Source organism: Vicia villosa, linkage group LG4 (assembly GCF_029867415.1).
Source record: "Vicia villosa cultivar HV-30 ecotype Madison, WI linkage group LG4, Vvil1.0, whole genome shotgun sequence".
Lineage (NCBI taxonomy): Eukaryota > Viridiplantae > Streptophyta > Magnoliopsida > Fabales > Fabaceae > Vicia > Vicia villosa.
In genome coordinates this window covers 207,124-218,050 of record NC_081183.1, presented here as the reverse complement: position 1 = coordinate 218,050, position 10,927 = coordinate 207,124, and the positions used below count along the sequence as shown (strand labels likewise).

At 33.8% G+C, this 10,927-nt stretch overlaps 1 protein-coding gene and 1 long non-coding RNA gene across 4 annotated transcripts; both read right to left on the bottom strand.

Annotated features, from left to right (window-relative positions):
• Positions 1–3,066: 3,066 nt before the first annotated feature.
• Positions 3,067–3,997, bottom strand: LOC131594357 (glyoxylate/hydroxypyruvate reductase HPR3-like). The gene is made up of 3 exons (XM_058866463.1): positions 3,968–3,997; positions 3,463–3,753; positions 3,067–3,378 (listed from the first exon to the last, which is right to left on the bottom strand). Exons 1-3 carry the CDS (start codon positions 3,995–3,997, stop codon positions 3,184–3,186), a joined length of 516 nt encoding a protein of 171 aa, XP_058722446.1. The 3' UTR covers positions 3,067–3,183.
• Positions 3,998–4,050: 53 nt separating this feature from the next.
• On the bottom strand, positions 4,051–6,227 carry LOC131594248 (uncharacterized). Of its 3 annotated transcripts, none has more exons than XR_009281325.1 (5): positions 6,118–6,227; positions 5,464–5,534; positions 5,024–5,365; positions 4,486–4,795; positions 4,051–4,192 (listed from the first exon to the last, which is right to left on the bottom strand). It is a non-coding gene; the product is annotated as an uncharacterized LOC131594248 (long non-coding RNA). The 3 variants fall into 3 exon arrangements; XR_009281324.1 differs by having other exon boundaries at positions 4,486–4,739; XR_009281326.1 differs by having other exon boundaries at positions 4,486–4,712.
• Positions 6,228–10,927: the final 4,700 nt, after the last annotated feature.

Here is a 10,927-nt window from a genome sequence, read left to right as displayed (position 1 = left end):
GGTTTTGGCAACTACGGCTTGCACCACTAGAAGTGAATCGCTCTAAAAAATTATTTGATCAAGGTTCATATCTATTGCTTGTTGAATAGCCTCTTTTAAGAGCTAGAGCTAGAGCTTCCGCTTCAATGATCGAAGGCTTCCCAAGATCCCACGCCACAACTGCTACAAGAAAGTTTCTTGAGTTATCTCGAATACACCAACCACGATTTGAAGTCCCACAATTATTGTTAAAACCCGCATCTACATTGCATTCATTCCACCTAGAAGACGGTGAAAGCTAGTGAATTTTCCGTTGCTGCCCGAAAGCTTCTCCTACCTTCTGTTGTGCTTCAAACCATTCATGCCACTTGTGAAAACCCAACCAACCAAGCTTCGAAACAACCTCTTTCTCATTGTTTCAGATAAAATCATTTCTATTTTTCCACAACATTCATCCTTACAACAACTCTACCGGCAGTATTCCTATCTTCTTTGTAGCAAATATCAACAATAATCGACTTTACATCTTGAAACGATTGTAGACGGTGATCAATAACATTATTTAATTTTGATGTCTGCCAACATTGATTGGTATCAGAACAATCAAAGAAAACATGTCAAGAATCTTCCCAATTAATGTCGCAAAAAGGACACTCACCCGGACACTGAACATGATGTTGATGAAGTCGAACCCGAGATGAAAGACAATCGTGACAAATTCTACATAAAAGATGCTTAACTCTAGCGGGAGCTCTAATGTTCCAAATGCAACCCCAATTTATCGGCACATCCGTATGAAGAAATTTTTTCGGTGAATTCCTCCACACTCTGTACCCCGATCTCACACTATAGCAACCGTTCAGCTCCTCTTTCCAAACCAATCTATCTTCCATTAATTCTTCCACTAACAAAATTTGAATAATTTCTTCAATCGCAATATAATAAAAAATGTCACATAATAATTCCATATTCCATTGTTTAACATTTTCTAGAATGAGATTATTAACGATAATATTATACGCCCCTTGCTTATGAGGTCTTTTCAAGCGCTCCCCTTCTCCACCTCAGAGCCAAGGTTCATTCATCACTTTGATATTACTACTGTCACCAATATTCCACCTGCAACCTAAAGTTAATACTTCTCTAGCTTTTCAAATACCCCATCAAACAAAGCTTGGGTTATACTCAAGATTAGCGTCAAAGAAAGATGTTCTAGGGAAATACCTTGTTTTAAAAATTCTTGAAACTAGAGCACACGGTTTAGACATAAGAAATCACCCTGCTTAGTCACCATTACCATGTTAAAAGCTCTTAAGTCACGGAACGCTAATCCACCCTCCTTAGTACAAGTAAGCTTCTCCATGCACGCCATCCACCTTATTCCTCTGTTATCATTATCACTCCACCAAAAAGAATTCAATATTTTTTCAATATAATTAGATTAGAAACAATATATAATTAGATTAGAGAATTCAAATAATTATTAATTAAGAAAAATCCAAGTCTTACGCTTACTAAAAGATGAAATCCATAAATAATTTGTATTAAAGTGTTACCCTTATTTTCCAAATTAATTTTGTAAGAATGAATTTGATCAAACTTTAATTTTACTAACCAATAATCTATAATAATATATAATAACTAGTAGAAGACCCGTGCGTCCGCACGGGTAAATCAAATCTTAAGATAAATAATGTATTACAAACGTAAAAAAAAGAAGTTTAAAAACTTGAATGAGGAATGTTAAATTAAGATTCATAAACCATAATATAGATGTAATGAAGCTATATATAGTAGCTATTTAAAAAAAAATAAGAAGTTGAAAATGGAATAGGCAAAAGGGTACTATGGTGGTAGCGACCCGTAAAAAAGGTATTATGGTAATAGTGACCCGTAAAAATAGCGAGTTTCAATGATAAAATTCAGATAAGAAAAGTATTATGATGATAGTGACCCGTAAAAATAATGAGTTTCAGTAATAAAATTCAGTATCTTAGATCGCCTTGGTTGTAACTTATATATAATTGTTATTATAAAATCACTAATAACTGTAATTATTTAGAAATAAATATGTAACAAATCACCAACATTAAATATTTATAATAACTATAAATATTTATAAATGTCACTAATAACTATAAATATTTACAAATATTTTATTAAAAATACAAAAAAATATTGTGGTGATAGTGACCCGTGAAAATAGTGAGTTTCCGTGATAAAATTCTTTATTTTTTAATCTCAAGTTTGTGTTTTACTTAAAAAAAATAAACAGCATAAAAACCAATTAAATGTTTGTATCTTTAATGAATATATGATTTAGTGGACAAATTTTTTTTGTTAATTCTTTTCTATTTCTTTTTATTTGACATGAATATGGAATACAACCTCTAATTCCAAGAGAAACCATACATGAAGCTGAAATAGACAGCATGTCTATTGACATAATTAAACTTTTAATAAACAGCATAAAAATTAATTAAATGTTTGTATCTTTTATGAATATATGATTTAGTGGACAAATTTTTTTTGTTAATTCTTTTCTATTTCTTTTTATTTGACATGAATATGGAATACAACCTCTAATTCCAAGAGAAACCATACATGAAGCTGAAATAGACAGCATGTCTATTGACATAATTAAACTTTTAATTTGTAATTTCATTTTATATGTAAACCTTACATCTTTTTTATCAATGGTTAATGGTGATGAATTTGGAATATGATAACATTAACTAAAGTGTTATGAGCCATGAGACAGGATTTTGAAGCTATGTATAAAAAACAAACGCATATATAGTGTCTAATGGTTATTTTATGTAATACTTCTTTTTCTTTTGTTCTCCCACAACACTTGAAGAAACATCCATTTATTTGGGTGAATTTTTTCATGTTTTTTCTCAAATATACTATTTTCGAAGTAGTATTGATGTGATATTGTGAGTAATTCATGTTATATTTCTTATTGATGTGATACTTGATAAAATTTTAATAGAACTACTTAGGGCAGGAATTTGAGACATGGATTGAGGTTATAAACTCAAATTCATTCGAAGCTAATATTGATTTCACAAGAAATTAATGATAGGTAAGAAAACAATTATCAAAATTTAGTAGTAAATTTTTCCAAATCTGCTAACGATGCTGAGAGTTGAGAGAATTTCTCATAAGAATCACAATGAAAAACTTTTTTATTCATACAACTTATTGATCACTAATCACACGAGCATGGCCTAAAAACATCAAAAGAACAAACAGGTTCATAGAGTAATGGTATGAAAGTAATGGTTTTTTGTTCCTAGAGTTGTATGATATCTTGCAGCTGAATGCTTCAAGCCTCTTTGCTACTTCTGACCCAATTTTTCCCATCCCAACAATTCCAATCTTTTTACCTGTCAACTGAAACACAGCAGTTCACATGTTTATTATCAAAACTGTTTAAATACGGGAAGCTAGCATGAATAAATAAGAAAAACTGCAGACCTTAGAACCGAGTGGAAAATCGGAAGAGGAAGGTTGAATCTGTCGTCTCAAGAAGCGATCGGCCGCGGTAATTTTCCTGCTGACGTCAATCAACAAACCCACGGCCATATCAGCAACATCGTCGGTGAAAAGATTTCCGATATCGGCGACCTGGATATCCCGACGGCGACACTCGGAGAGATCAATGTGATCAGTCCCTGCGCTAGGGGCGCAGATGAGACGGAGGGAGGGGAGAAGTTGGAGGAGGTCGGCAGTGACGGGGGAGACATGGCTACAGACAATTGCAACTATCTAGGTGTAATTATATTTGGGGATGTAGACTACCAGGCAATTCAAGAATTGTAAGCAATTCATCACTGATTCAAAAGCCACTGATTCTCAGCATCTTAGGCTCATGTTTTCCCCTCATCGGCTGCACCCATCTTTGATAACCTTGCAATCCAATCCTTCATATTTATTTTCCCCTCAAAACCAGACGGCAAAATCGTCAATTTGTTAAGTGAACCATAAAGGTATGAGAGCAAAGGATGAACATAGTTAGTAAATTAACTAAGGTAACTGGTTCAAATCTGCTCAATATTAATATTCTTACCTCGGAACCAGTAAAAACTGTTGGTTCTTTTCTACCAACTGAGATGTTGTGGAGGGATTTGTAGACAACTTAGTAAATATTTTTTTTCACCTGTTCAACAAAATATTCATGCTTTACAGCTCCAGATGCAGCTATCACCTAGGAAATTAGACCCACACAGAAAAACAGCCATCAGGCTAACTTCCATATCTAGATGTTACTCCAACCGTCCCAAAATAATTGATTCAAAATTAACGATTCACAAAATAATTGTAACGCATGATCACATAACTAAACCTGTAAACTATTCACAGCAAATTCAACCCAAACACACACAACAAAGCCTTAATCAAACATGTTAAACAGATCCGTACAACAATACAACAAATCATTTCTATTTCATGTAGAACACAATCAATAATAAATTATTCACCAACAAAAGCCTATAATACCTCTTCCATTTCCCTAAGAATAACATCCCGCTCCCGGCTGATCCGATTCTCATCAAACTTTGAATTCTGAAGAATATCAGCCAGAATATCAAGCGCAACTGGAACATCATTCAGCGAAACCTTAGCATAATAAGCAGTCTGCTCCCTCGACGTACACGCGTAAAGTACCCGCTACATATCATAAATTAGAGTGATGCCAAACCAATAAAGACTGAATTTTGGCTCTCCTGAAAACATCAGCGGGATACATGAAGCTGCAACAACGGTAGGCATTGAATGATGCAGTCATGATGATTAGAGGTCTACAGTTCTGATGCAACCAAATACTAATAATTATACTTGCAAATACTTATCCATGTAGATAATAATTATACTTGCAAATACTTATCCATGTAGATAATAATTATACTTGCAAATACTTATCCATGTAGAGTTGAACATGAATGCAATACCTATATAAGTTATGTAAACCTTTGCCAAATGCAAAATGGGGGCAAATCACAAGAGCAACAACAATTAATCTTATTTAAAGGCATACCTTCTACATCATCATCTTCCTCATCATTATCGTCGTCCTCGTCTTCCTCATCATCGTCATCCTCAACTACATGCTCATCATGGTGCAAAAACATATCACTCAAATGTTCAAAAAAATCAGCAATCCAGCAAACAAAGTATTCAGTTTCTACACTCAGTATATGAATAGAAAAACTTAAGTAGAGTCAATCCTTGTGCCTGTTCATCAGTGTTGCAAACAAAACACCAGAATCAACAGTAACTTGCATCATGTAAAATACTTATCTTTCAATGGTCACGACGATACTGCGAATTCCATGAAATGAGATTGGACACTTCGTTATCGCATCCTGCCTGCCAAGACCTGTAGATGGTGTTTTGAAATTCATGCTATCAGTAAAATTTGAATCAAGCAGTGCCAGGGTTTACACATGAAATTCAAGAAAATAGCAAAACGTTCACCATTGTTGCTTCTTCTCTGTTGGCAGCTTATACGCTGGTGGCTTCACTAAACCCTAATAAGCATAACCTAACTGAAAAACAAAACAATCTTAGATCTGTTGATCCGAAAATCATCAAACCTAACCTTAAAAATAACCTGCAAAAAGAGAGAGAGAGAGAGAGAGAGAGAGAGAGAGAGAGAGAGAGAGAGAGAGAGAGAGAGAGAGAGAGAGAGAGAGAGAGAGAGAGAGAGAGAGAGAGAGAGAGAGGAGAGAGAGAGAGGAGAGAGAGAGAGAGAGAGAGAGAGAGAGAGAGAGAGAGAGAGAGAGAGAGAGAGAGAGAGAGAGAGAGAGAGAGAGAGAGAGAGAGAGAGAGAGAGAGAGAGAGAGAGAGAGAGAGAGAGAGAGAGAGAGAGAGAGAGAGAGAGAGAGAGAGAGAGAGAGAGAGAGAGAGAGAGAGAGAGAGAGAGAGAGAGAGAGAGAGAGAGAGAGAGAGAGAGAGAGAGAGGGAAGGAAAGGGGTTGTGGCGGCTAGGTTAGGGAAGGAAAGAGAGACAAGGAAATGGAGATGAAAGAAAGAGAGAGGGGCTCTTTATGGAGATGAAGAGAGAAGGCAGTGTACTGATTAAGGAGATTTGCAAGGGAAATGGGGGAAGTTGGGGGAGCGTGAGTATTACCCGGCGGATAACGCATGAAAGGCAGCGGATGTCTAAGCTTTGGAGGGAGGGTAGTATTCCTCAGTTGTGTGGTTCCCCAAGATGAAAAGAACTTCTGCAGAGGAGTGTGTTATAAAATTGATTGGAGGGAAATGAAAAATGACAAAAAGTTGAATGGAAGTACAAATCAATTTGAGTTTGTCCAATGAGAAACACACAAATGGCAAAGATGAAATTTTAATTTGTTAATTACTTAGATAGCCTTTTGGTAGTGTAAATTTTTTTTGAAGAAAGGGTATATTAGTCAGTTTGGGCAACATTATAGTATTGGGTAGATAGTTGATAAAATATAATTTTGGTGTAGTCTACTTCTTTTCTTAAATATAGTTTTTTTATGTTTTTACTTTAACCCTTAACTTCCCTTTTCACTAAGGCTAATATTTTATTATTTCATTGTCTTTCATTTAATTTAAAAAAATAAATAAACCGTTTATATTTCACACGTTTGGATATTAAAAACTGCAAACATTGAAACATACGAACACATAGTAATATAAATGTGTGATTTGGTGGTGAAATGTTTGGATTTTAAGAATATGTTTCTTTCATGATTTTAGGTTCGAAACACGTTAGATTCTCTCTCTTAATTACTTTTTCCTATTTTATATTTTTACGTGTGTAAATCTTTAAAAAAGTTAAATAAAAACATTTTAATTAAATCATTTAAGACAGTGGATTTAAAGGGCCCCGATGGTAGATATCATTGGACATATCACATCATGTTTTTAAAAGCATCATACAACATGGTTATGTAACATGAGTTCCACATAGTTAAAATTCAATAAAGATATTCATGCTCAAAATATACTTTATTCTATTTTTATTATAAAATAAATTTTATATTTTAAATTTCTTAACTAATTAATAAATTTGAATTAAATGTAAATTAAATATATTATTTATTTAACAAATTATAAAAAAATTCTCTTTATTATAATAAAGATTAAAAAAAAATACTACTATTATTAAATGTAATACTCTTAAATAAGGCAAGCAATGAACCGAGTCAACTCAAATATAGTTTGAAACTCAATTTAACAATTAAATTGTTGAACTATATTCGTAGACCAAATAAGCTGAATATAAGTAAAAACATTAAGCCCGTTAACTACGTAAGCTGAATCTATTCTATATATTGTTTAATTTGTTAGGTTCACGAGTTAACTCAATTATATATGAAAAGAGTTATACTGTCTCTAATAAATTTATAGATTTACTCCGAATCTTAGCCTATATTTTCTTCTAGCCTATATTTTGCAGGTTATCCCTTCTGTACTAGTTATGGCAATAAAGTTGTCGATTGCATTAGAGTTATTCTTGTTGGAGGTATAATGACATTTGTTAAAGTAACATGTGTAATGAAGGTGGTAAGTGGTGTAGTTGTTCTATGATGGAAATGTTAAGAAGTGGATTTTTTTAGATAAATTTAAACTTCAATTAAGTAATTTTGAAATTAGACTTTCAAATGTATCTATTAAGTTGTGTAGTTTTTGAAAAATATATATTAATTTAAAATGTCAAATATATAAAAAAATAGATTTAAAAAAATGGTTTTTAAGTTAGTGAAGCAATTAATTGAACATAATAAGCTTGAACCGAGTTGTCCGTAAATTTAAAATGAGCAGAGTTGAGTTTAAAAAAATCTATGTCAAATTCGAATCGAGATTTAAGATGAATCGATTCTTAACGAGTCGAATCAAGCGGCAGCGAGTTTGACTCGACTCATTTTCAACCATACACTTAACAATCACTTTAATGTATAGCATTAAATATTTAAAAAAATATCCAAATTATTGCAGAGATAAAAGAGTAGATTGGAAGTCTCACGTTACTTTAAAAAGTGAAGGTTAATTTATAAGTGAGATAACTTATATACCAAATTTTTGGATGAATATGTGGTATCACTTGTGTATTGTTCTTGGCAAAATGTCAATGCTCCCTCTCATGACCCATTAGTGATATCAAAGTTGACATTTCGAGTAATGAATCAACTCTTTGTATTGAAAGTCTTTCTAACATAGTAGTGGTCAAACAACAAATTTTATTAAAATTTTTGTATGTTTATATAATCTCAATTTAACCATAACAAAATAAAGAAGTCCTCTTTAATTACAATTTCTTCATGAAAAATATTTATAAAATTATTTTTAATTAGAATTTAACTATAACAAATTTTTTATCCTCTTACAATTGCGTATTATACGCTGTCAAAGACGGCTTGCTCATGTCCTATCAATTATTCCATAGTAAAAGTATGATAACCTAGTCTGTTTGTTTTACAGTCATACAGATATTTGTTCTCGCTGGATTATATAATGCTATTTAGATATTATTTAGAAGTCAAGTTGAAGATATTATTTAGATTTTCAATTATTTGTTCAAAAGAAATTACTCAACCATTTAGTGGGTCATCTAAGAGAGAGTACTCTCATTTGGCATTATTATGGGAAGGAATCTTTTTGTGAGAGAAGATACTTAGAGCATCTCCAATGGTGCAATTTACATTTGAGTTCTTTATGGGACCCACTAAGTGATAGGAAGCTAATCCTATCAAGACTATAAAACTAGGGTTTCTAACTAAAAGGGGAAGAACATTAAAAGTAAAGGAAATTAAAATAAAAGATAAGTTTGATTTCTTTGATTGATACCCTTCAAAATCTCAAAGGATTACATATATAGTACTCATAGTGAATACTTCACTAGAAGACCCAAACACTATAAAAAGCCCAATTACATAACAATACTAATAAAAGTACTCCTAATATAAATTAGACCTTAATTTAACTAACTAAATCATTTATCTAAATAATTTTCTTCTCTATCATTACTCACCCCTTCAAAATCAACCTTGTCCTCAAGGTTGTAACAATAATATCACCATTTTTTTTTCCCGGATTCCACCTCTTAAATTGAGACAATTTAATCTTTACAACTTGAGCAACTAAAAGCATTTTGATCTCACCAATTGAAACCGGAAGAAAATCATGCATTGTCTGAGAGTAATTCTCCTGTTGTAAAGCAGGACCCTCATGCTCATAAATGGAATTAGATGACCGAAAATAGAGAACAACAACATGGATAGTTCTGTCAACTAATATTGCTAGATCATAGCCATCATAACCATCATATTTTCCAGCCACATCAAGCAGGATGTTATCATGACCTTGCAAGTGCCGCATTTGTATTATATTTTTCAAAACAGCCTTAAATTCAAAAGCTGCAGGAGCAGGCAACTTAGTGTGAAAGTCAAACTGTCCTGAAGAGCTCAAAGATTGTGGAAAATTCTCTAGGGACTGTATGGTTTCTACGAAAGCTATTGGTCCAATTCCACATGATTTCCGTATCTTCTCTCCAAATGCATCCATAATGTCAGCAAGAAAATTTGACAATCCAGCAACACACATTGATGGCTGCAATCTTTTGAAATCAGGGGTAGAAAATATGGATGCTAAATTTGGATTGCTAGTCAAAAGGTTTTGAAAAGAGATCATTGCCAAATGGAGATTTTTAATCAGCTCAGATTCTTCTTTCCCTAGAGATTGTTCGTCCGACATTCTGCCAGAATTATTCGGGAGATGATGTTCATTGACCGATCCATCAACAACCTCATTTTGATGCTCAGAATTCTCGGTGGAATCGAAGGTCTCTTCAACATTATGATTAGGCTCTTCAACATATTGATTATGCAGAAGACATGATATAAAATCAATTGGTGCGACACAAAAAACTTTTGGTTCACTAATTTCGAAATCTGGCTGATCGTTGTAGACTCTCAAGTAAACATTGCCAATGAACAATTCTTTCGATATTGCTTCGTAGACAAAGTCATGTGAGTCTTGAATATCACACAAACCATCAGCACTTTGAGCTGCACGTTGCTGATCCACAAATTTCAAAAGCTCTGCTCGAGTTGAAGAGTTCCAGGTAATCTCCGGTGACTCCAAAATTACGAGGACACTATCATTCACGTAACAAAACCCCGAAGCCCCGCATTTCTTCGCATGAATCAATCCACCAGCCCAATTATTAGCAATCTCAGAAACACCTTTGTTCAGTTTAAGAGCACCACCAATAGAACCACCAGCATACATCTGACAAAAAGAGTAAAGACCATCAAAGATAGGACAGTCTTCAACAACATTAAACATCTTCAGCTGTCTGAGCTGAGCCTGATGTGTTTCAGGGGTCAGAAAAGAGACATAGTCATCAGCGTGAAACTTGCAGAGATCTCGGTCTTTCGTGGCGGTGGGTTTGATGACTTGCATATGTTGAAGCAGGCCATAATGAGCTAAAAGAGCATGTGTCATTCTAATACAATATGGTTTCATATGATGGCATTGACCCTGCCTGTCATAATGCTGAGCCAACAAGAACAAGGTCCACATAAAAGTTGACGAGGGCTCTTTTTCTATTCTCCCAGGGTATTGACCAATTATCCTAATATAATTCTCTAACTCAAGAATAATTTGTTCCAGTATGTCTGCCTGATATCTCACCTCCACAACGGCGCCGTTTTGAACATTTTCCAATTCACGATCTTTAACCTTCAATTCTTCCTCTACCACGACAATGTTTTGAACACTTCCGAAACTGCTATCGTTACCCAAATCAGATACAGGCGTCTGAGAAGAACTATTAGCTTGGCCAGTAACTTCCAGATTTAAACGTTGGTGAAATGTTTTAGAATTTTTAGGAACGGTTACCACGACGGTTGCTTTCTGTTCGTCTCTAATCAACCTATCTTCAGGCCCATCGCTATTCAACTCATTAA